Source organism: Ursus americanus, chromosome 31 (genome assembly GCF_024610735.1).
Source record: "Ursus americanus isolate L20-20 chromosome 31, mUrsAme1.1.p, whole genome shotgun sequence".
NCBI lineage: Eukaryota > Metazoa > Chordata > Mammalia > Carnivora > Ursidae > Ursus > Ursus americanus.
In genome coordinates, this window is record NC_142157.1 from 32,526,909 (window position 1) to 32,553,575 (window position 26,667).

At 47.1% G+C, this 26,667-nt stretch overlaps 2 protein-coding genes across 3 annotated transcripts in view; one reads left to right on the forward strand and one right to left on the reverse strand.

Annotated features, from left to right (window-relative positions):
• The window catches only part of LOC123802294 (aldo-keto reductase family 1 member C15), a 115,753-nt gene that overhangs the window by 17,802 nt on the left and 71,284 nt on the right, over window positions 1-26,667 (forward strand). The gene's annotated exons all lie outside the window — the stretch shown is intronic.
• Window positions 8,807-9,593, reverse strand: UCN3 (urocortin 3). Its single transcript, XM_045812896.2, has one exon. The coding sequence runs from the start codon at window positions 9,588-9,590 to the stop codon at window positions 9,084-9,086; it is 507 nt and encodes a 168-aa protein (XP_045668852.1). The 5' UTR covers window positions 9,591-9,593; the 3' UTR covers window positions 8,807-9,083.

Sequence of the window (26,667 nt, forward strand, 5' to 3'; positions counted from 1 at the left end):
AAAGAAAACCTTCAATGCTTGAAGGAGCCTATATCCAAATTTATGGGGTTCTCTTTTTCAACTAACCTATGTGTCTTATGCTTGCATTTTAAAATCCTCTGTCTTGGGACGCCTGGGTGGCACAGCGGTTAAGCGTCTGCCTTCGGCTCAGGGCGTGATCCCAGCGTACCGGGATCGAGTCCCACATCGGACTCCTCCGCTGTGAGCCTGCTTCTTCCTCTCCCACTCCCCCTGCTGTGTTCCCTCTCTCGCTGGCTGTCTGTCACATAAATAAAATCTTTAAAAATAAAATAAATAAAATAAAATAAAATCCTCTGTCTTATTCGGTAATAAATAAAGATATCTGATGACCTAAATAGAATGGACATTTCACATACTTGTGAGTTTTAGGATTAGGTCTCCTAAGGAGTAGTCTTCAAGCCTCTACAACCTGTGTGATATTAGATTTACCAAGTATTTTTCTGTGTTATTAGTGTTTCCTCTCTTAATTTATTAAACATTCATTAAATGGTTTTGCCTGCAGTGGATACCATAGACGCGACAACATTCAAACCTGACTCGGTAGCATCTACTGTGTATTCCTGTTTTCACTACTTCTGGACGATGAAAACACCTGTAGAACTTGTTTACTATCCTCTTGCCTTTTGCGTATTGTGACCTTATATTTCCCAGCATTTATTCTAAACCTTACAAGGCATTGACTGTCACTGCTGTTGTTTGAAACGGGGTGTTTGCTTCGATCTACCTTCCTGGTTATCCTCTGGCGCTCTTCATTCAGACTTCCATGTGGGGTCATTTTCCTTCTGGCAAAATACCTCCCTTAGGTATTCTGTTGATGTGGATCTGGGGTTGATATTTGCCTCTTCTTCCTCAAAGAGTGAGGTCACCTGAGATCATGAAATACGACCTCGAGGCAGGGAGTCTCTTGTTCACCTGTGTATCTACAGCGCCAGGCACAGAGTAGGTACTCACACGATTGTTAAATCGAAAAGCGCCAGGAGAGGACCTTATTTCCTACTTTACTGAAATCACATCCATCTGATTTTAACGTCTTGTGTTCCTCTTCAGTCTTCCCCTCAAACTTATTTTGAATCTACACATGTCTTCTTCCATCCCAGAGGAGTAGCACTGTCCATTCCAAGGCCGTTTATAATTTCTGCACCTTCCCTCTTGACTCTGACCTTCTGGAGGACTTCACTCCTTCAATCCCCTTTGTATATTCTCTCCTTTGCCATTGATTTTGCTGCAGTTGTTCTTCTCCTTACTTGCAAGTCCAAGTCTCCTCGTTCAAAAAATGAACCCCTTTTTCTAGATTCTGCAACCCCCATAACATGTGCTCTCATCTTCCCACTCTGTCAAACTGCTCAAAGGATATACACCTGATGCCTGCACCTCGTCTTGTGCCCGCTCCTCGTCTGTAATATGTTTTCCCCACCGTGCTCTGAAGCCGTTATCCTGAAAATCACTGATTGTACCTCATTTCCCAAAACAAAGATTTTTCTCAGCCTTCAGATTTCTTTACCCTAAGTGTTTGGTTATTCCTTTTTCTTGAAACTTTTCCTGTGGCTCCAGGGAACCTAGTTGTTCTCCCACTACACCTGGTAGATATCTGAGGGTAATAGCCACTAAAGCCTTGGCTGAAGGCGTAACGTTGAGTGTTGTAATGAGAGATTTACCAAACTGCAGTGCAACTTCCTTACTAGCGGACCCACACTGGCCCTTCCACCTTAATGGTTTCCTGGTAGATGGTCTTATGTACTAACATCACTGCCCTGGGATGTGGCCTTCCAGAGCTCCATCCCCATGATGGACCATTTTGCAGGCTCCTCTTGAGCCTCGTCTGCCCCTGATGGAGATGCTCTTGGTGCCTTTCTCTGGCTCTCGGTTACCTTGTCCACAACCACATTCGCTCCATGTGAGTGACAGAGAAGATGCTTAGTTTTCCTTCTCTCTCGAGTTCTATACCGAAACTTGCACCTGCCTGCTATCTTCTCAGACGTATTGCCTGCACTTAAATGTAACTTCTTCCAAGAAAACCTTACCGTTTTCCTCAAAAGAAGTCTGCTCTTCCCTTCGTGTTCTGTCTTGTCGATTTATGTCATCTTCCCAGATTCTGAACAACACCGTCATTTTCGACTGCCTTCTTGCTTTCTACAGAGCCCGAGTCCTAGCAATTCTACTTCAGTGATGATTCCAGGATCCATTCCCTTCCCCGTCTTCCCATCAAAGCCAGTTCACCTGTCCTGTAGAGCTGCTTGAACATCCATTTACTCCCACCCCAGGATTAGAGGCAGTTAGGATACACTATGAAATCTCTCAATACATTGAAAATATTGTAGTAAATACTCATTAATAAATTATATATATATTTTTTTTCATGTGCATACCCTACATAGAACTTTGAACTTGTATTAGACTTTTACGAAGTTGTTTTAAACGCACGTGTAGTTTCTCTCTTCAGACACCAGAGGGCGCTAGTGAATGCCTAAATAACCCCTCTGTTCATAAAATTGTTTTGCTATTCTGAAGGACATTTGTGTGTGTGTCTGCGTGTGGGTGTATTCACACAGAAAAGACCATTCAGGGGTTTTCTTTTTTTTTTTTTTAATTAATAATCTACTAACATTGAGATTCAAAACTTAATTGTTTTGGGGCACTTGGGTGGCTCAGTCGGGTAAATGTCTGACTCTTGATTTTGGCTCAGGTCATGATCCCAGCCCTGCACTGGCTCTGTGCTGGGCATGGAGCTTGCTTTAGATTCCTTCTCCCTCTCTGAAACACAAAACAAAACCTAAATATTTCTTAAACTTTTAAGGCCAGCCTGAGAATCTTATGTTTTCTAAGTTTAGCAAATTTAAATAATCACTTTTAAAGGGAATACACGTGAATTTTTCTCCTTTGCAATCTTAGATAATTACTCTTAAATACTTTAGATTGCATTTATAAATTTAATATATTCTGTTTTCCTTTAAGGGCTTCATCCGACAGACTTTCACAAGTACTCTTAAGTACTTCTTTTAAAATCTAAAAAGTGAAACTATAAACATGTTGCTTAAGTACGCTCAAGTGTTCCAAACTGTTTATAAGCTAGTAAGATTTTTATTTAAGATCACAAATGCAAATTATTCACTCAGTTCACATATTTTAAAATTGGAATTGTAAGCCCGAATGTTTCTATTAGGCCCCATACTCTTAACTATCACAAAAGCTGTACTTTAAATACTAAATAGGCACAGATTCTTTGTCGCAAGAACTTTGCTACATTATGAAGTTGACTTATTCCCTAGTTATTTACTGGCCGCCTATCCTGTGCTACTCACTCTTCTGAACACTGGGGATACAATGTTGAACAAAACAAAAATAATCCCAGCCATCATGGGGTTTATATGGTAGCAAAGGGGGGGGGGATGAAAGTCAATAAACACAGCAATTAAATTATATTGGGTGTTAGAAGGCGATAGGTACCATTGGGAAAACTAGACCATGGTAAGGGGGAGAAGGGGGTGGTCAGCGACGAAGAGGTAATTGATGAAGACGTGGAGGAAGTGACATAGGGAGAATGCAGATTACCTGCAGGAAGAGCATACCTGGCAAAAGACACGAGCAGAGGGGATCTAGAGGAGTGGCCCGTGGGGAAGAAGGGAAACAGAGTATGGTGTCCTCAAAGTCAGGCTGGAAAAGCTGTATGAAGATAGGAGGGAGGTAGTGGTCCACTGCATCAAATGATGCTTACAGGTCAAGAAGGAGGAAGGCTGCCCCTTGACCACTGAATTTAACAACGTGGAGGTCTTCGCTGACTGTAACAGGTAGTTTTAGCGGAATGGTAGGGATGGAAGCCTGAGATGTGTGGGTTTAACGGGGAATGAGAAACAGTCCCAAGAGAGAACTGCCCACAGTGGATTGCCGTAAGAGGAGCAGAGTGATGGGCTATGATCTGGAAGGGGCGGCAAGCAAGGATTTGGGGGCTTGTTTTTGATACAGGAGAAGTAAAGTGGGTTTGTGTGCCCATGTGAGTGGTGCAGCGGGTGGGGTAATGCTGATGACGTGGGAGGAAGGAGGGAGAGTTGGTGGATCGGTGCCAAAGGGGATGGGAAGTCTGGGCATGACACAGGGCTGTCCCTCACCCAGGTGCGTGGATGGTGCGTCCAACTTAACAGACAGTGTGTGGAAGGTGACGCCTGGGGTAGGTGAATGTGATGATGGGCTTTTGTGAAATTTTGCTTCAGAAGCATCCGATTTTCTTAGTGAGATGAAAAGCAAGGTCACCATCTAAGGTGGGACATGGGGAGGAAATATGTGAGGTTTGAGGAGAGAAGAAAATGAGTGAATGTCTCGGGTAGTTGGAGTGGGAGTGGAAGGCAGTGCGATGTCACTGCTGATCTGTGTGAAGGGCTTGTCAGGACTGCAAAGTGAGATCGCTGATGGTGCACGTACATGGGTGTGTGCAGGTGCATGGGTGTGCGTGTGTTTTAAGTTGTGTTCAGCTTCAGAGTGCTGGGACAGAGTAGTAGAGTGAATTCATCAGGATTTCATCAATAAGGCAAAGCAAAAGCAGAACAAGGGAATTACAGGTGTCTGCACAGCTACAGTGATAATGATTGATCACAGCATTTGCACTGACAAAGAGTGAAGGTCTGTTTTGAGGATCGACGGGTTATTGGTCTCAGCGGGGCTGGAAGATGGTTGGGGTTGGCTTCCTGGAAAGAACAAGCTGGGGAGATAGGAGGGATGATCGGACAGCTTATGATTTAATGACAAAGTCTGGAATGAGTTGGACAGAGTCAGGGAGTAGAAATGAGACCAGGATGTTGGACAGGTATCCATACGCACGTTGCAATCGTGAAGGCAGGAATGGTTTCAGAGAGACTGATGAGATGATGGGGAAATGAGGTGCACTGACCCAGGTGTTGGTGAATGGTTGCAACAATGGGCAGTGGGGTGATCATTTGATGACATGAGGTTCAGGTGGGGAACAATGGCTTAGGGAGGAAGGAGGAGAATTCTCTCCTGGGATGAAACATGCTTACCTTTAAGAAAACACTGTGTCATCCCATAGGGGTTTGCTTCCCAAGATTTTTTTGTTGTTGTTGTTGTCTTTTGCCTTGTGGGCTTATGGAGGCTTCTTAGTGATATCCACCGGGCTGTGACAGGTTCTAATGAAACATGCTCAACCCTAGGAATAGTCTATGATGGGAACTTCACTAATTAAAGAACAAGGCGGAATCATTATGTTGTACCCTTGAAACTGATATAATGACGTAATGGTGTATGTCAATTATACCTCAATAAAATTTTTTTAAAAGAGCAAATTGTCCCATAGCCCATGCTTAGATTAACGTGATTACTTAATTTTCAGGTCAGATTGAAATTCATCTGTAATTCTTAGTAAGGTAGCTAGCCACACCATTTGGCAAGATTTTGAATATCTTTGGCTCTTTTATATGTAACTTTTTAAAAAAGATTTTATTTACTTATTTGAATGAGAGAGAGAGAGAGCAGGAGCTGGAGGGGAGGAGCAAAGGGAGAGGGAAAAGCAGGCTCCCCGCTGAGCAGGGAGCCAGATGTGGGGCTCGATCCCAGGCCCCCCGGATCATGACCTGAGCCGAAGGCAGAGGCTTAACCAAGTGAGGCACCCAGGCGCCCCAATATATGCCACTCTTTAGTATAATTCTGCATTCTTGTGACCTCGTGCATCTCCCATTTTTTGGAATTATGTAAATATCTGACTGAATTCTGGGTGTCACTCAGCTTTCCCCGATTATTTGGTTACAGATCCAAAGTCATGCCAGTGTCACAAAGCCCCCCTTTGCTTGCAGTTGGTGTTTGTTTTCAGATTTCCTCCGAGGTAGGACATTTAGAGGTCACCATCCATCACTGGGTTTGCCTCCTTTGAGGAGTGTCACTTGGGTTTTGAGCCTTGTTTTATTTTTATTTATTTATTTTTTAATTTTTTTTAAGATTTTATTTTATTTATTTGACAGAGACAGCCAGCGAGAGAGGGAACACAGCAGGGGGAGTGGGAGAGGAAGAAGCAGGCTTCTAGCGGAGGAGCCTGATGTGGGGCTCGATCCCAGAATGCTGGGATCACGCCCTGAGCTGAAGGCAGACGCTTAACGACTGCGCCACCCAGGCGCCCCTTGTTTTATTTTTAAAAGAGAGTTTCAATGATTTTTTTTTTCAGGGGAGCTCAAATCAACACAAATAATCTGACAAATTGTGTTGGAATTTTCACGGACATGAACTCATTATTTTCACCCCCAAAACCACTTCCAAAACTTTCCTGTGAACCTCAAATGCCTTTGTGTTCATCACATCTTTTTTTTCATCTTTTCCGTGGTGTGATTTCCTTTCCTGGCCATGATGAACTGAAGCTAGTGTTTTTGTCGAACCCATGAATCTTACTGAGCCTTGACAAGGAGAGACCACTCTTCCCTTTGGTGTCATTCATTCCCCCGTCTCTCTATGAATACAGCCAAAGCATTATTATAATAATTATTATCATTTTAATTTAAATCCACTTTGGAGAAGGGTCCTCAGTGCTAACGTAGCACAGTCCCTCATAAACTCGAATGGTTGTCACGAACCTACTATTTTTTAAATTTTTAAAAATGTATTTATTACACACTATGGCAACTGAACTCAGTTCTATCAGCCTTCGTCTTTGGGGGTCCCTCCTAGACTTTCTAGCCTGTGGCGCACTCACTTCTAGGGCAGGGGATCTGGGGGGCTCCCTGACGTGTTCCTAAAACAGAATCAGATACAGCCTGTGCAGTGAGACTTTGCTAAGAGCTTCGAGCATTGCTGTGTTCATCAGTAATCTCCTTCGCAAAATGCAGAAACACAGACCCGTGAGAACCTAAGCGGCTCTCTTGCAGCCTTTAATGATATGAGGCATCCTTGATTACAAGGAGAGGTCAACGCCGTCTGCCCCGGGACTCTGCCCCAAGACTGGGCGCTCGGTAACTGACTGGGCTCGTGGCCATGAAGCAGCCTGTTCGTGCGTGTCTGCCCTGCAGAGTTATCCACAGTGTGTCTCGGGCAGGGGACATGGATTGTGCATCGAGGACTCACAAAACCTCAATCACAGTGTTAAATCCTCGTGTAGGAGGAGCCTGCCGTGTCACCCGGGGATTACCGTGGGCTTGCCATATTCTCCTAAAATACTCTCCAACTCTTGCCACTAACTTGGAACCCAGACTCTCGCGGCCGGCGAGGTTGTTCCTTTTCTATGTACATGTTCTTCCCTACGGCGGAGAAGGCAGAGGAGCTGGAGGTTTCCTTCCTTTTAAACCAATTAGGATTGGGGCGCCTGGCTGGTCAGTCGGTGGAGCATGCGACTCGATCTCGAGGTGGTGAGTTCGAGCCCCACGTTGGTGTAGAGGTTACTTAAAAATAAAATCTTTTAAAAAATGAATTTGTAATTTGATAAGTACTTCCAAAATTGTCTCTCTAGAGTTTATATTCCCACCAGCCAGCAACAGAGGAGAGTGGCTATTCACCTCGTCCATGGAGTCTAGGTTAATTGTCATACTTAGGGACTTTTGCCAATCTGAGAGGTGAGAAATTGTCTATGAGTGCAGTTCTCATAGGAATGAAATTTAGCATTTTCTCATATGTGTAAAAATCATTTGAAAGTGTGTGTGTGTGTGTGTGTGTGTGTGTGTGTGTGTGTGTGTGAGAGAGAGAGAGAGAGATCTATTCATGTTCTTGCTTATTTGGGGGAGGGGTGGTTCTTTTCTTCTCAATTTTTAGCAGCTCATTGGTCTTTTATATGACAGGCAAGCCTTTTTCTAATCTGTCTTGCATCTGTTTGACTTTGCCTTGGGGGCGGTGGTAGCGTTGGCTGCTGGTGTGTGGGGATGTCATTTATTCCAAAGTAACGGTAACACACAGAAGTTGCTTTCCTGTGATTTATGACTTCTCACCAAGCAGAAGGCAGGAGAACCACAGTCCCTCTTTGGGAATCTGGCCCTTGGGTTTTGCAGCCAGAGGCCATCAGAGTTCTTGCCAATGTCCCTTTTTAGTGGACTTTTACTCGTATTAAATCTTCCCATCCCTGAATCCCTCATATAATTTTTTATGCTGGTTGCTATCATTTAGCAGTTCATCGCTCATACAGTCTCTGGTGGTGTTTGCTACTTTTCAAGTCTGGGTTTCGAGCCTCACCTAGCATGCTGACTCAAGAGAGCAGAGGCCTTGCCTCATCCACCCGCCTCGCCCACCAGGCCCGGCATCGGCTGGGAGGTTACTATGGGGCCAGTGAACACCTATCAAGGGCCTAGTGGCCCTGTGCCCAGCCATGGTGGAGTTTGGGGCAGCACGAGGGAATAACTGAGAGCCCCCTCCTCACCTAACCGTTCAGTGCCCATTCTATAGCAGACCCTAGGCTAGGCCTCCCGGGCCAGACCAGGCCGTGCACATGGCTGTAGCTTGAGCGATGCCTGATGGAGTCCTGCCAGCTTGGCCTCTCCAAGCCTTTCTTTACCACTCCTAGGCCCTCCAAGAACCTCTCTGTCCCAGGAGAGATCAGGAATGGACTTGTCCGCTACCTCCCGCATTCACCTCCCCTTTTCCATGCTCAGACATGTGAAGACCACTGGCTGAAGGAACAGGAACCGAAACCAGCCCGGGGTTGCAGAAGCCATCGCTTTTAATGGGGCCGAGAGGGAAGGGAAGGGATCTGACGTCAGGATGGTGAGGCGTGGGTGGGGTGGTGTATGGGCAGGAAGGAGCACTTTGCACCCCCTTCCCAGGCATGGGTCATGGAGGAAGATCGTGGAGAGCAGGACGGCAGGACCTTTGCCTCGTCACGGGGAAGGAGGAAGGAGACGCAGAATCTAGGGAGAGACATGAACGGCCTCATGTCTGCGCAGGTGGGACAGTACTGCACTCGTGTACGTGTGTGCAGAGGATGGGGCTGGGCTGGAGGCAGGAAGGGAGCAGAGGGTCTAAGCAGTGAAGCAGCCTGGAGAACCAGACCCATGCCTCAAAATACAAACTGGCCAGATTGGCAGCCCCTCGCCCTCCACCCCGACCTCCGTCCCTGTCCTTGATGTGCGCCGTCCTCCTGCTGGCCTCTGCTTCTACTTCTTACGCCCAATCTGTGCCATCAGGAGCGCATTGGCCGCTGCCTTGGCATGCAGGTTCTTGGCCTTGGCGATGTTGAAGAGGATGTTCATGATATTCGTGGGGACGTCGAGGGACAGCGTGAACTTGGTGCGCCGGTCACTCTTGGCCTTGTCCTGGTACAGCCTCCCCTTGAGCTGAGCTGGGGGCAGGTATTTGTACCGGGCGCTTCCCGCTCCACTGCTGGCCCCGGAGCCTGGGAAGGTCCTCTTCTTCTTGTCCTCTTCCTCCTCCTCCTTCTCCTCGTCCTCTCCTGAGGAGGGGTCTTGGCTGGGCAGGTAGGCAAAGGTTCTCTTGCTCAGCGTTGTTGTAACCTCCAGCGGGCTCTTCCTGGCCTCTGACAGGGCTGTGTTGACACAGCTGAAGAAGGACCTGACTCGGTGGAGCTTCTGGGAGAGGCCTGGCCGGGGGGCCCCTGGGAGCAGCAGCAGCAGCAAGAGCAGGAAGTGGGTGGGCATCAGCATCTCTCCCTGGAGGCGAGAACAGGGCCGTGAGAAGGGCTTAACGCTCGGAAGACATGGGTTAACATTCAGTGGGCTTTGGTAATATTTTACAACGGTTCTCAAAGTGTGGTCTCAGGACCAGCAGCACCATCGGAAGTTTGTTAGAAATGCAAAGAATTCTCAGGTCTTGCCCCCAGAACGACTAGATCAAAAAGTCTGGGGCCAGCGATCTGGGTTTTAATCAACCCATCAGGTGATTCTGATGGTCGGTAACGTTTGAGCGCCATTAATTGGCCGGTATTGATGGTTTCTATTTCGTTCAGCTTTGCTGGTCATCACTGGCCCTGAAAAATGAATAGTAAATATGCGAGGTGAGCATTTCATAGCTTGCTTGGGTTGATTTTAGTGGCGAGTGACTTAGTTCTCCTACCTTAGTGCTGCTGACTCAGTGGGTCCCTGCTGCTTAAAGACCATGGTGGGTGGTCTAGTCAGTGTGTCTGTGGCAGATCGTCAAGACCCGGCCCCTGCTGTGCTATCAGCGTTCCTCGGGAGCAAACAGGTTGTGGATTTGGTTGGTTTTACTATAGAATTTATGAGGTGAAAGTCAGTTTGGTCTCTGTCTAGAAGTGTCAAGTATTTCACAAGGATCACCTGTATTCTCTAGTGTTTAAGACTGATGCGACCTCAACCCTAAAACTATCAGTTGTCTCTATTATATGTACGTTCTTGGTTATCCATCCGACTGAATGAGAGAGAAATTGTCTGAGAGCTAATCCAGGGACACCCATGTCCAAGGACATGCTGTACCAGGGGTGGGTCAGTGCCTTCAAATGCAGGGCAGGTCTTGCAATTGTCCAGGGTTACAAGGAGATGCTCAGAGGCATGAAAGGATTATGGTCTATAGTGATCACTTGAATCTAGTCTTTTATTGAAAAAACAACAACAGAAAGAAAAGGAAAAAACCCTAAATTTAGTGTAGGAGGCATGTGTGGCCATGACAACATCCAGCTCAGTGTCCCTCCTGTACCCTGGACTGTTCGGGTTTGAAGCCATCATCGGTGTTGGGCCTCTGATCAACAGTGCTCGGTGAGCAGGGGAGAAGGGCTCGTGCTGGGCCAGTCCCACCCTGTATCCAGCCTCCTTTGTAGAAATAGCTCACAGCTGTGTCAGAAGACCATCAGAATTTGGATTGTGGGTGGTCACTGTGCCTTAGGAAAATGGTGAAGTGGACAGAATCCACCTCCTGTGTCCTAGGACCAAACCCACCCTGTACCCCCCTGGTCTGTCCTGTCTGCACTCTGTCCAGCTCTGAGCTAAGGACATGAGGTTCATTGACTTCACTGTCACCCTTCATCAGGCATGAGAAAAAACTGTGAGGTCAAGGTGTGGGATTTCATCAACTCCCCCCAGAGGAAGGACAGCTGGCTGTTCTGCACACCCCGACATGCTAACCCCCCTACCTCCTCCCGTTCTCAGGAAGCCCGACGATCCCAGGAGGCACAAAGAGTGAAGGGCTGCACTGTTCACTTTGGCTGCTTTACCTGAACTTGGAGTTTATTTTCTGACTGAGACATCCTTGACTCCCACAAAAGAAAGCAAGAAAGGTGTGGTTAGCTATCCAACTCGGGGGACTGCTTCCATAAGGTAGTTTTTTAGGAGGCAAAACAAATTGGATAAATAAATCAACACGGGGGGCCTTCTGGGCATTAAGAAGGCTAGACTAGCACAAGGTCATTCTGTTTCCTGCGGTGACAGTCAGAGGGGAGGGGGGCTGGCGGTCCAAGGCTGAGGGCTAGCCTCAGCTCTGCAAATCATGGTCCACATGACCTGGAGCAGGTCATTTCCCAGAAACAGAGCAGGAATGAACCTTCGCTGCCTTCCCAACTTCTTCAGGCTGTGAATGGACGGGGATAGAACTGACCCTTAACCACTTGAGCCTCCTTCTGTCTCTAAAGGACAATCTTGTGAGCCCTACATCGGGCACGTTTCTATAGAAGCCTGGTTTCCCTGGACTCCACGTTGTGCCTACTGCCTTCTTTTTCCTTTCCCTTAAGAAACCAGGTTGATTTGATTGTTTGTTATTTGTTTTTACATCAGAAAAATGTCAAGTTTATTTTGTCAGATGGCTATGAAAAAAATAGGCGATCCTTGCATTATATGATCCAAGTGCGTGGCCTCGCTGCGTCTGGGCACGTGGCGCTGTGCAGAGAGATCCACACGCACTCTGGGATTACAGAGACACAGGTTCAACTCCACCCCGTCCTTCTTTCCCTGAGCACCGTGGCCAGATTGCTAACCTCTGTGCATTTCCATCTCCTCGTCCGATGGATGGGGACAGGGATAACTACCTCATAAAGCTTGCGTGGAAGATGAAATTGAGGTGGAAAACGCTCTTGCTCTAGCCAGATGCTTAATAAAGAGGGCTGCTTCCTCTCCGTTTACACATAAATCATCTCCAGGTCCTATTAGGATAAGATTCAGTTCGTGCACAACCATTTTGGAAGTGATACCGGCATCTATGTATTTTTATCTGTATCTCTACATAGACATCTCTAGATGCCGGGTCATTTTGATCCACTCGTTTGGTCCTGCAGACCGATATCTTTACCGTGGTGTATTTCTGGCTTTTAGTTTTTGGCCGTTGTACCACTTTCTCCGTCCTCACCCCGGCAGGCTCCTCCTGCCCTGACCTCAGTCTCAGTCAGCGGTTGTCAGCTTTTAGAGTAGCTCAGAATCACGTGAGGGGATTGTTCACACATGGGCTGCGGGGCGCCTTCCGTCCGTCCCGGGGGCTTCTGGATCAGTAGGTTTGGGATGCGGCGGGAGCGTCTGCATCTCTAACTCGCTCCTGGAGGATGCTGAGGGTCCGTGGACCACACGGTGAGAACCACCCCCCGGGAGCCCCGTCCTCCTTAGAATTGCACACATGCCAGATTCCCAGAGAACGTTTGACACGGGTGTATTGACTATCTCTATGGGAAAACGGACTCGGCCTCTCTCTTAGTAGCGTGTCGATACCCAAACCCTTGGCTTCGTCATTTTCTGATCAACGAGCTGGCCGTGCTTGTTTTGTGTAAACATCGTACGAATCGTGGCGTTAGCTGCTTTCCAGCTCGGAGGTGTCTCAAAGCTTTGGAGCAGTTTCCAAGGGCTTGTAAGACCGAAAGGATTTAAAGACTCGAAAAACCCAGTTCACGGAGAAAGGGTTAATGCTGGCGGGGAAGTCCTGGAGAGAGCTCTGTTTGAGGTTTGCGGGGCAGAAGGGAAGAAGCCCTGCCGAAAAAAGAAGCCCTTTGCTCCTCTGTCAAGTCTGATTCTGGAACAAGCGCCCCTCCTACATTCTTCGGATTCTTTTGCCGCCACCCCTAGCGGAGCCGACACAAAGGTTTAAGAGGTCCCTGCTACCTGACCTGAAAACGAGCGCTCCCCCTCTAGTTACATGGAAGGGGGCAAGCTCTCCATCTGTGCTTTTTGGATTTGGGTACCTGAAACTCCACCCTTCTTTTGGGTTCTAGCAGGACTTCTCAAGGTGCTTCTCAGAGCTGTCCCAGCGTCACGCCCCAGGACGTGAGTTGGCGAGGGACCCGGGCCCCTCCGGGAGTCAGAGCACCCCCGGGGAGAGGATGCGCTGAGGGGAAAGGTGAAGCCAGAGGCAAATAGCCAGCTTCACCCCGTGCCAGCCCATTTTCCGGAGCCCGTTTTCCGGGCAGCGAGGAGAGCAGGATTCATCCCCATTTTACCCTGGTCGACTGTAAACACCGGCAAAGAGCTGAATAAAGGCCATTTTATAAAACCGCGGCTGCAGAATCTAGGGGAACTTGACACATTTCAACAGGTGTTAGAGCAAGGAGCTGTCCTCTGAGGGCAGACTCCTGGAAGTGTGTACGAGTGCCACACACGTTCCCACAGGTGGCTAAGCAGCTCACCTCAAAGTGAGCTAGGAGGGTTTCCACGTGAAGGGCTCTTCCCCGCAAAGAGGGAGGAAGGGCCAGGAGGAGCATTGACATGTTATAGAGAGCATGTCCCTGGCCGTGTTCATCGTCATTTCATTTAACCCATTCTCAGAAGTGGGGTGCGTGTGTGTGCGTGTGAGCGTGTGTGTGCGTGGTCGCCAGATTGCCATGTTTGGGGGCACCTGGGTGGCACGGCAGTTAGGCATCTGCCTTCAGCTCAGGGCGTTATGGGATCGAGCCCCACATCAGGCTCCTCCGCTGTGAGCCTGCTTCTTCCTCTCCCACTCCCCCTGCTTGTGTTCCCTCTCTCGCTGGCTATCTCTATCTCTGTCGGATAAATAAATAAAATCTTTTTTTAAAAAAAGATTGCCATGTTTGAGGAGAAAATTGCAAACAACATTTCTCAGAGAACTTGGACATCAAATAGAGACATAAAAATCCATCTTTATGTTCCCTCCCCTTTACAGATGGCACCAAGTCATTACAGATGTCTACCCCCTTCCTCTAGCATTCCCAGCTTGCCGAGGGAGAAAGGACTCTGGGCTTTGGAGGCAGAGGACCTGGGTTCGAAGCCGTGCTCACCCCCTCACCTGCCCCCGGGTGAATCACTTAGCCTCCCCGGGGCCACAGCCTGAGGAGAGGTCCCCTGCCCCGCAGGTATACAGAGAGGAAGCAATACAGGCAAGCCGCCTCCTGCTCCTGCAGGCAGCGGTGTGGGGACTACCAGCCTCTAGTTTGTAGTTTCTATTCACACCCACCTCCCCATTTCTTGGGGAAAAAATACACTGGTAAGAACCCGTTCTGCCTCCGATCTGTCACCTTTGCAAAGCAGGTCTCTCTGTACCAACAAAGGGAGGAAGGGTTTCTCCTTCCCTAAAACGCACACTGTGGTGTTCTGCACCTGCTCCCTGGGGCTGGTGCCCGGGGGTGCTTGCAGCCTTTGTCTCTCACCCCTGTCCAGTCCCCAGCACGTTCTGCCTCCTCCAGGGCAAATAAATTCATCCTTCGTGGACAAGTCCCCAGCCCAAACCTTACCTGTGAGTGGCCTTTGCTCCGGAGTAGAAATGCTAGCGAGCGAGGCAGGCGGCAGCTTCAGGACCAGGAGGTCTGCCCCAGAAACATCCCCTTGAACTTCTGTCTCTGCTGGGGTCACGGCTCCTTCTTTTCTTGTATTGCTCCTAAGTGGGCCGTGATATTTCCTCTCTATGGAAACCACTCCACTCTCTCGTGTGTGTGTGTGTATATATATAAAAATGACAGGTCACGGGGTGGATTGTCATTCCAGACGCGGTGTCTACACCGGGATGCGATTTCATTTAAACTACAACGGAACCAGCTGTCCGCGTCATGGAGATGACAGGCACTCTGTGTCCTTGACCCCTCCTACACGCCCCCCCCACCCGGCCCTCCCACCGCCTCCCACTTCCCCTCCTGCCCTAGCAACGTGCTCATTGATAAAAAGAAGAAAACGCTCTGTTAAACTGAGAAGCAGCTCCTTTGAAGAGTTTTATTATGGATCTTAGTTCTTACTGATTTCAGTCTTCCTACGTCCTCATCACTCTACCCCTCCTGTGGGAATCTGGACGCAGGACCTGCTTTGAAAGTAGAGATGGTGACTTGAAGTTCATCTGTTGTCTTGTAGTTCCTGTGGGTCCTGACGTGCAGTGTTACCCCTGGCTACTCACGGAGCTCTGCAAGTTTGTGTTCATTAGAGGGCTCACGAGGGAGCAGGCGCAGTGTACCTAGAGCATTGGATGGAAAATCATTCGAATTTTAACCATTTTTTTTTCATCCATTCATCCAATATTTTTGGAGCACCTGCTGTGTGCCAGGTATTGGCATGGCGCTGAGGAATTCAAAGTTGAGAACCCTGTTCTTAGAGGCATCACAGTACAGAAAGATATGTAAAAACAGCCTGATTTCAGTGTGGCCAATGCCAGAGTACAGAAGGGAGCATCCCTGTCCTGGAGACTCAAGACAGATAATGTGCGCCAGGAGAGGAGAGCAGAGATTCAGACTGAAAGGAGGTTCGGGAGGGAGAGAACCAGCAAGGAGAAGGACTGAGGACGAGGAAGGCAGGGGGCCAGTGCTGGGTCGGGGGCTGGCTTCCCACTGGGGGGCACCCAACACTCAGGCGAGGGGGTTCCGATTTCATTCCATATACAATGGCAAAGATATAGGGACCTTGAGGCAGGCAACTCCCTTGTTTCACAGATGAGGACACAGAGGACAGAGTCAGGGTGAGAATCTGGGTCTCCTGTGGGCCCAGAGCTCTTGGAACCTCAGGCTGAACGATTTGGAGGGGCCATGCAAGACCCACGCTATGTCCAGGCCTCTAGGCAAGACCACAGCTCCCCACCCTCGATGGGCATTCTTACGTCCTGAAATTCCTCTAAGACGAAGAGCTAAGTGGACTTCTGGAACTATCCCAACATCTTCATGCTCACAGGTATTTTGGGGAACAAGTGGAAATCCTTGTGGGGAAGGACGCAAGGCACCCCAGAGTCCCACCCTTCATTGTGGATGTGCGGGATTGGACCTCACTGCGCTCCTTCTTCTGGAGCTGCCTGGCTGGGGTTCTTCTGGGATGAGCAGCCACGTGAAACTAGAGATCTGATCCAAACTCATTCATTCCCGTGTTCACTCATTCATATATTCATCTTTGGGAGAAATTTTCTTTTTCCCCATTTCAGATAACTAGGCAGTAATGGAATTTGTGTAGGTTGGAGGGGTAGTTAGAAATCTGAGTTTAACCCCTTCTCTGCCTTTCTGAGCTCTGGGATTCAAGGGAGGTGGTCTCGCGAAGATACCCAACATTGCTACCCCTAGAGCGGGGATTCTCAGCCTTGGCACTACTGACATTTCGAGCTGGGTGACGTTGTGGGGGGCTGTCCTGAGCATTGTAGGGTGTTAGCAGCAGCACCCCTTTCCTTATGACATTCCAGAGCGCACCCTCCCTTGCCCAGCTGTGACAACCAAGACTGTCTCCAGCTAGGTCCCCCCGGGAACAAAACTGCCCTCAGTTGAGAACCACTGCCCTAGAAGATGGGATTTAGAAAAAGAGACCATAAACACTGGCTTTTCTTTTTGCTGATCTGCCGTTTCTTCTCAACTTCCTACAAAATCTCCTTTACCTGAGCCCCATGGAGCCTCCCTGTGTCAGGGGCTGGTGGCTGTCCGTGAGCGCACCATCCCTTCTCCAGACAGAGGTGGGCTCCTCAGTCCCCATAGGCCCATCTGGGTTGGCCCTGGGGTTGGTGGATGACTCCCATGAGTTCTCAGCCTGGGAGGAGGAGGGTCCCACCTGGAGTCCGCATAGCCCTGGGCGGTGGCTGAGCATGCGGTCCTGAAGGTGCTTTTCTTAGAGATTAAAACCTCAAGATCTGTCTGTTTGCTTTACAACCGCACAACGGCTTCTGGCTGCATCTGATGGAGGCTCGGAGAGAGCTGGGGACTGAAGGAAGCCGGCTGGTGAGCGGCAGCCCCAGGGTGTCCTCCCTGCTAAGCCGTGGTCTCCCTCTGTCCCTCTGCGGCAGGGCGCCCGGGGCGCTCCGCTATGCTGGCTCTGTTCTCCGGCCTTGGCGCGCCGTCGGTATCTTCCGTGAATCAGCACTAGAACGTCGGTTAGGGACGTAGAGGGTACATGGAACGCGCTGAGCGGCTTCCCGCGCGAGTAGAGCCGGCTTACATTCACAACGCTCACGTCTCCGAAGTGCTCAGAGCAGTTCCACGTAGTAACACACTTCTTTCTCAACTTCTGAGTAAGGCAGCAAAAGACAAAGGCAGGGAAAGGAGCTAGGGAATTGCGACAACGCTTGATGTACAGGGGAGAGGATTTACCTCGGGGTCGGGAAAGAGCATTCTTCCTTCCGCCGCGGTGGCTCTCGTGGGCATTTGCTTGGGACTGGCGCATTCTCTGCTCCTCTGTTTCCCGTTTGATGAAGTGGGGGTTAGCGTGCCTTCCCTGTTTTTCTAACAAGGTTGGCGTCAGGATAGCCAAGGCTCTCAGTTTACTTGACTCCTCCGTGCCTGGCGTGTGTGTGTTAACGTCCGCTCTGTCTGTGGGTTTCTTCTTGTGGGTCCATCCATTTCTTGCTCTTTTTGGAGTGTTGGGTACGTACAAGTGTCTGTTACATCAGATGGCTCTCACCCCCCTCATGCCAAATAACGCTGATTGTCTTAAAGTCTGCTTTGCTTGGCATCCAAATAGCTATTCTGGTTTTCTGTTGGGTAACATTTGCTTGGTATGATTTCCGGTCTTTTCCATGTCAACATTTTTTTGTCAATGGTACATATTTAAATTGTAAAATCTGATCTAATAATCTGTATTTTAACAAGGCCTCTAACACGCTCGTGCTAATGGTGATTACGGATGTATTTGGATTATTTTCTGCGGTCTCACATTGTGCTTTCTATTTGCCCTGGGTTTTCCTCGTCTGTGTTCTGCTGGATTAATTCTTCATTTTCATTTTCCCCTCTATTAGTTTATAATATAAGCCTTCAAAGCCACCATGTTGCCTTGAAGCCCTGCTTTCACTGGAGCCCACAAAAAATGAACAGCCCATTCTTAACCTGGCAAAATCATTCTATTTGTTGGGGAGGAGAGACCCGTGCTTTGACTTCTGTTTCTTGCAACAAGCAGGATGGATTTAACGGCTAACGGTGAGTACTTCTGCAATGATAGCAGGCCCGATATGCCGTGCTCACATCCAGTCCTCTCTGGGACCCGTCCTGTAACACCCTCTCCTTCATGGATCTATGGAAGATTGTTTCCACTGGACTTTGTATCCATCTTGCAACCAGTGGCGGTGGGAACAGGTGGGGAAAGTTCTGGCTCGTGTCCATATCCAGGCGCAGTGGTGACGTGTCAGATATTTTATGGTCCTCTCTAATAGACTTTGGGTAGCTGATGGATTCATGGAGCAAAGCTCCTGGGGTCCAGGGGCACGTGGAACAAAAAATCAAAAGCTTTCTGTTTCTCTAAGGAAGGGGCAGACGTACGCCTTCTTGGAAACCCTTGTATGCCTATTCCACCGCTGTCTTCCCAAACTCGGGGGGCTCTTCACGTGGTGGGCAGACCAACCAATAGCGCCAGACCCACATATAGGATAGACGTTTTCTCTACTGACGAAGGAAATGGGAACGCTCTGAGTTTCTGCACAAAGGCAGTAGAGTGAGCAGCGTGCTCCCCCACGTGTGCGTGGAAGCAGAGCCGGCAGGGATGGTGGCCACACGGACGCCATTGCTCCAAGAGCAGTAAATGCACCTGTGCCCCTTCCTCCCTGCCAGCCACCGCCGCGACCGCGAGCCACGAGCCGCGCTTCGGAGCCCATCAGTGTGCCTGCTGCTTAATCAGGTACAATGCTCCGACGATTATCTCATCATTAATGAGAAAGAAAACCCAGCATATTCCTGTCCGCTGGCGATTTTAATGTTGCCCTCGGCAAGCATCGGCTTTGGAGCTGGTGCCCTTACTGTTGAACTAACGGGGCCATTTTAACAGCAAAATCACCAACAAAAAGCACACACATGCTAAAATGCAGCAGTAAATAGATTGCCAAAAGGGCACTCCTTTGCAGCAAGAGAGCTGAAAGCAGAAGGCAGCATCACCTTGCTCAGCCTGAGACGAGAATGTGTGCATTGGGTGACTCAAACCTTTCACCCCTCTGCACAGGCACATGTAGCTGAATGACCCTGAAAGGGCCATGAGTACTAATTTTGGAGTTACAAGTAAGTTGTCATAAGCAAATGGTTTCTTTTTTTTTTTTTACATTTTATTTATTTATTTGAGAGAGAGAGAGAGAACAAGTGGGGGGCAGGCAGAGGGAGAAGCAGGCTCCCCCGCTGAGGAGGAAGCCCCATGTGGGACTCTCTCCCAGAACCCTGAGATCACAACCTGAGCTAAAGGCAGACGCCTAACTGACTAAGCCACCCAGGCGCCCCAAGTAAATGTTCTGTATTCTTTTATGAGCTGGTCAGTCAGGTGCGGCTCTAAGAGGAGATGCAGGAAGGACTCAGGAAAGCAAAGTTTATTGTATTCAAAGGTCCTGCAGGCAGGAGGCACGGCTGCCATGCAGGGCCACATGGGGAGGCACTGCGGGGTCAGGAGGCAGAAGATAGGCACAAGGAGAGTGCTTAGCTGTGGCTTTGTTTGGATTTCTGCAGGAAAGGGAAGACAAGGTAGGGTAAACAGGTCAGAACTGGCCAGTGTGAGCAACTCGGCAGGCTTGGCTTAGGAGTTCCCTGATCACCTGGCCCTGGGCCCTGGGATGATGAAAGCAGACGAACATTGCCTCCTGGGGAGGTCTGGCTCAGGACTGGGTAGTGTGCATATCACAGGTGTGTTATCTCGAAGGATTGCCTGGCCCCGGGAAGGCAGTGTCTCCCAGCTGGAAAGTTTCTTCAGGATGACAAAGCATCATAATACACAGAAAATCATACATGTATTCTTTTCTGTACATACAACATACACAATACAGTGAGCAAAGTGCACTGCAGAATCCATGAATCACAAGGACCAGCTCCATGTGCTGAATGAATGAATGGAAACAGGAAGCCAGAAGCAGGAGGGCGAGTTTCTCCTTCATAACAAATTCCCTTTACCTTTTTGCCCCTCTCCTAGTATAACAGAAAGAGAATGACAAATAAGCACTTTGGACTCGGGTAAGGGTGGCAGACCACAATAACCCCAGACCTCCAACTCTGACTATACAGAAATTCCGGATTAAAATACATCATTTAAAAATGCATTTCTGAGCTCACAAGGTGGAGGGGGAGTTGGGAAGCGTCCTCTGGCACCAGGACACGAGGGGACGAAAAGTCAAAGTCACAAACACGTAAAGGGATGCCACGTTTGCCCCGGGAGACCAGAGGAGAGGGGCTTGGACCCTCTCAAAGGGAGTTTTAGAACTGAGATGCCCACAAAAAGCTTTCTATGGGAGCCAAAGATAAATTGATGTGGAAGTGAAAAGAACTTTAAAATGCCTCAAGAGCAAAACTGGCTCCTTGTGAGAAGTGAATGGCTTAGTGAAATTAAGATATTTGGTTACAATTGTAGAATTTCCCTAACCCCCCCCCCCCGCCCCGTGATTTGGAAGGCTGTGCTAAGTGGGGGTTTATACTGAGGGTTCCTTATCACAGTCTTTCTGAGAATTTGCCCTCTCTAGCTCTGCACTGTCCCATATGGGAGTTATAAGCCACCTGTGTCTGTCAAGCACTCGAAACGTGATTAATCTCCATCGAGGTGGGCTCTGAGTGTAAAACACACACTATATTTCAAAGACTTAGTATAGAAAGGTGTAAAGCTCTTGTTAATAATTTTTTATATCCTTATGTATTGAGATAACATTATGGATATATTGGGTTAGGTAAAATATATTATTCAAACTAATTTCACTTAGTTTTTTTTCCTCTTTAAAAATTTGCTTACCGATCAAACCCACCACGTTGGGTATAGTGACAATTATATGAGATCACACATGTTATCACCTAGCATAGCACCTAGCCTAAGAAAGGTGCTTACAGGATGTAAACTTCCTCCATTTCTTCTTGGCAGCTGAAATAAAAAGTCTATTAACTTCAGCCAGTAATGTCACTGTGCATGAGGGAACACGTCTCTTCATTACCCTTGTCAGCTTTGGATATTATGAAAATGTTTATCCTGTTTGTTTGAATTTGCTTTTCTTCGTATTAATGAGGCTGAACATTTTCCCAACACTGCTGGGGGTAGTGTAAAAGTTTTCTGAAATGATTATTAAGAATCTTTAAAAAGTTTATTTATACGTTTATTCAATTTCTTTTCTTCAAATATTTTTCCAAAATAATAGAGATAAGGACTGAGATGCATGTTTAAGAATCTGGGGTATGTCCAGGAATCTTCACTTTTTAAGATCAGGTTAAAATGATAAAGTCTTGGAGCACCTGGGTGGCTCAGTCGGTTAAGCGCCTGACTCTTAGTTTTGGCTCAGGTCATGATCTCAGGGTCATGAGATTGAGCTCCAGGTTGGGAAGTCTGCTTGAGATTCTCTCTCCCTCTCCCTACCCTGCCCTCTCTTTCTCTAAAATAAAGAAATAAGTCTTTTTTTTTTTTTCTTTAAGTTTAAGTCTCTGGGGTGCCTGGGTGGCTTAGTCGGTTAAGAGTCTGCCTTTGGCTCAGGTCATGATCCCAGGGTCCTGGGATTGAGCCTGAGTCAGGCTCCCTGCTCAGGGGGGAGTCTGCTTCTCCCTCTCCCTCGGCTGCTCCCCCTGCTTGTGTTCTCTCTCTCTCTCTGTCAAATAAATAAATAAAATCTTAAAAAAAAAAAAAAGGTTATGTCTCAGTTAGATTGGAATGTTGTTTCTACCAGCCAGCAGAGGAGAGGTGGGAGGGGGAGCAGTGTGGTCCAGGCTGGGGGTGGGGGGAATGCCTGGCACCCACCTGCACTGAGGTTGGGTTGCTGGTGGCTCTTTGCCTTGATGTCCTCCATTTCGTGTTGCATCCCGCTAACCTTTCTATTCTTACCCCCTTCCCCTCCATTTCCCCTCTGCCTCCCACCCATAACCTACTCTCAACCTAGTGACATTTTTGTTAGGGAGATCCTTATTGTGACTATTTGCTGTTCTCCAAAACATTTGTTTTATGCCAGGAGTCCCCTCTGCTCTCTTTTATGCTTGGGTCTTTGGAAGTCAAAGCCAAGACGACTTCTCACTTATCTGCCTGTCCCATCCCTTGCCTGAGTAACTGACAGCAGGCCCGACCAACCAGTTAATTAGGAGATGGGGAAAGAAAAATAATGCTATCATGAGGGGAAAAATAATATATCAAAAGATTATTATACTACACATATTACATAGATGTGTGGGAGTGAGACCTTTGCTCGGTGAAGTTTCTGTCACATCCTTAGAAATCCCATTTGTCTGTATGTTATTTTATCTAATTATTTTTTCTCACATATGGCTATGATAATGTGTGGTATGTTAATTAAATGATTCAGATAGGTAGTTAATATATAGTTCTACGTATATTAGTAGTTATGCCTAAATATTATTTTACTGATAGAGGTCTGTGAGCCTTAAAATGATGATACCATTGTTCCTTAAATCAGTTTTATCTTGCTGCTTCTCCTGAGTCCAACAGGACAGCAGAACCCATCTGTACTGGGGTTCAGATGTATGTTGGTAGGAATTATCTGTCATAAAAAAAAAAAAAAAAGAAAGAAATCCCATCTAGCTGCAGAGTAATTAATTTCCTTACTGTAGCTGTGGTAAAGACTATGTATTGTACATAACAAATATTGATTGATTGTTTGGACAGTAGAGTGGAAATGATATGGAGGAAATTCTTTGTCATAGAGGGAGGATCTTTTAATAGAACACCCTAATCCTTGTCCTCTACAAAGAGTACCAAGGGTGGGACGAGTGGAGCCAGACTCAGGGTCCTGTGCTTACTAAGATTGAAAGCCAAGATCTAGTCATCCTCAACCTGCTTCCACAATGAGTGAGGAAACAAAATAGAGCTCAGTTTCCAGAATTACATGACGAATGTAAAAATGGATATTGGTAAAGGTAACCCCCATAGATCCTCAATGGGTAGGATATTTTTTCCTGGCGAAGTTGTACTCTTACGAATGCTTCAAATTCTGGTGTCCACTTGGAGAGAAGAAAGCTGTAGGGAGCAGGATACTGATAACCACAAAACTCATTTTATTTGAGAATGCTACTGAAGACCCGTATCTATTGAGAACATCACTGGTTTTTATGTGTTATATATTTAAAGTGATATCGATAAACTGGAATTTGAGTGAAGAGGCTGCGTGAGGTGATGAGAGATCTGAAAATAAAGAGCCAAATCAATGGGGGCAATTTCATTTGAAGAAGACAGGAAAGAGAAATGTTAACTCCTACTGGAAGGGCTTCATATAGAGCAAGTAGTAGATTTCTTTTTCTTAATGTGATTCCAGCTGACAGAAATGGGTTTCATGAATAAGAATTACTGAGGGTCAGAATTTTCTTAACTTTGAAGCTCTTAGACTTCCCCTTACCCCACCAAATAAAATAAAATAAAATAAAATAAAATAAAATAAAATAAAATAAAATAAAGTCTCCCGTGCATGTAAGTGAGGACAAAATGATGGAATGCCTCTGTCAGAGTGCTGAAACGTTGGGATTCCGTGGACTGTTTCTTAATGGGGGGGCAAGGGAGTGAAGGGTAACTGTGAAAGTAGAGTTTCAGATTGTTTTCCATGCTTTAACCACAGTGTCTACTTTTGTTTTATATACTGGGGTTCTGTACAGAATTTTGTTTAAAAACAAAGCTCTGGGGACACCTGGGTGCCTCAGTAGGTTAAGCGTCTGCCTTCAGCTCAGGTCATGATCCCAGGGTCCTAGGATCGAGCCCTGCATCGGGCTCCTTGCTCAGCGGGGAGTCTGCGTCTCCCTCTCCTTCTGCCCTTCCCCCTGCATGCATGCTCTCTCTCTCTCTCTCTGACAAATAAATAAATAAAATCTATAAAAACAACAACAACAAAATAAAACAAAGCTCTTATTATGATAACAAATAAAATTAAGTAAACCCTAATCCAAACTGAACAACCCTTCCAAGCCACAAGTCTGAAAATGCCACCACTAAAGACAGGATTGGGTCAATGGGAGCAAAAATATGGTGGGTGCTGGTGATGGTGCTTGATAGTACTGTTGGTGGTGTTTCTGGTAGTGTTGGTGGTGCTGCCGGTGCTGGTGTGTTTGTGTGTACCTCTGTGTGTGTGTGTGTGTGTGTGTGTGTGTGTGTAACTCTTATTGAAGATTACACTGGAAATCCATGACAGAGAATGCAAGTCATTTGACTCCTAGACGTGTGTGGTATATATTTTAATGTTTAATCTGTGAAATCTAGAACAAGGTAGAATTAGCAAAGTTTTACATATATATATGTATATATGTATATGTATATATATAGAGAGCAAAAATTAATATTTATATATGTTGCAAAACTTATATACATATATACATATACATATAAATACATATGTACATACACATATATACATATATACATATTATATACATATATATAAATGAGACTGAACATTACACACACACACACAATGGCAGTCAATCACATATACCTGAACAGACACTCTATTCTTTAGGTATTTTAAGTGCTTTTGCTTCTGTGAACTTTTCCGGAATCATAGACTATTTGGCCCAAGAAACTTCATAGTCTAGTTCAATCACTTTGATAGGGTCGCACACCGGTTATTGCGAGAGCTCAGGCCTCCTGCCACAAACATTTTCGAGGGTCATCTCTGCAGCAAAGCCAGATGACGCTGCATTTCTGACCACGAGGAGGGAACAGAACTTTGCCTTGAGAGTGAGTGAGTGTTTTAGACGAGCCTATAATTGAAGATCACATTATTGAAATGAAATAAAAATGAGAGATTATTAGGTATTTATTCAAAAAGACAAGCGTAGGGAGTCACATCACATTGAGATTACATTTGATCTCTAATAATCAAAGAAGGACAAAGAATGTGTGTTTTGTTTCGTGTGGGTCTAAGGCTAGGTTAGAAGGCAGTAATACCACTAATAGTTTGCTTTGGGTAAGGTAAAATCAAACAACTCGTTTTCATTATAGAGGCAGAAGGAGCGATTTAAATTAAAAGGAGTGTGCTTGTACCTATGTATTCAAGATAGGGAAAGTAGGGGAGAGTCAACAATGGATAAATCTACGACTTTGACCAATAATTGCTGTGCGGGTGGGGATGGAAGTTGCTATGAGCAGGATCAACGACGCCAGGTCATCAGGCAGAATGGAAAGCACCCCTCAAGTAGTGATGCTCTTTCTTATAACCCCCCCCTTTGCCAGTTCTGCTTCTGCCTAACAAGGCTCCAGCTTCCTTACTCCAAGAAAAAAGACGCACATGAGAAGGAGGAAAGGCAGATGTCTTGATAAAGCTTTTCTACTTCATTCTACTATTGTAGAAACTTTGCCATAGATGCAATCATCCCACCAGAGCATGTTTATTGGAGACCTACTAAGTACGAGGAACATAGGTGCTAAGTACATAGGACTTAGTGCTAAGTACTATGGGAGCCTGCTGCTCAAAGCAAGGTCTGCAGACCAGCAGCCTCAGCATCTCTGGAAGCTCTCTAGACAAGTGCAGAATCTCAGCTCTCACCCCAGACCTAATGAACCACTACCTGCATTTTGACAAAGGGTCTCAGGTAAGAAGAGCAGCTATGGGAAGCACCAATAAATGGCTTTATTATAGGAATATTTTTGTAGATAAGTTTGAGGAATCAGGTGGTTGAATGGAGGTGAGCCTGTAAGAAGATTAGAAGTGACCAGCTTTTTAATTCTTTATGGAACACATCTTACCTTTACCCCCGTGAAAGCTGAGAGGAATAACGTCACTTTGGTCCCATTAGGGTCTATAGCTTTGGGAAGGACATCTGTGTGATCCTGGTGGGGGGCTGGAGATGGAAGAAGAGCACTCTTCAGGAATTCACATAACACACCCCCAGAAATAGCTCCTCGGGTCTTGGGGGCAGTGTGGCACCGTGGGTCCCTTGTCCTTCAGACAAGGGCATGAGCAACTGGATTTGTAGCCTAAGAAAACAGGTTACATGGATTTGTGGCCATAGCATAGATATTATTTTATATTCTGCCATTTTCCCCCTTACCCACCACACTTTCGAACATGTAAAAGTCTACTTCCCTTTTCGCTCACCTGAGACTTACTTTCCCACTCTGTGTTACGGGGATAACGACATTCCTCTTCTCATTTCACACTCTGTGTACCAGGCGGATGGCTCGCTGAGCTGCACACACTCCTCCAGCTCCCCCGTGGGAGAGGGAGGTCGGAACAGTCATCCTGGTAAGCAGCAGGCACTCGCTCAGGAACCGGTGTCTGCAGGGGAGGCTGCTGATGCCGTACCATGTAGAACACGTGGAAATCTGAGCTGAACCTGGGCTGCTAATGAGAACATCACTTTTCTCTAGAGTCTTCCTGCCCCAGCTCAGAGGTGAAAATGAGATTTCCCCAAACAATAATTCATCATGCATTCACAACTGCTCATCCTTCTCTCCTAGACTTATTTTCAAACATCCAAGCTTGTTGTTGAGGAGATGGCCAGCGTGTGAGTGCTCTGCCACGAGGATACCACCA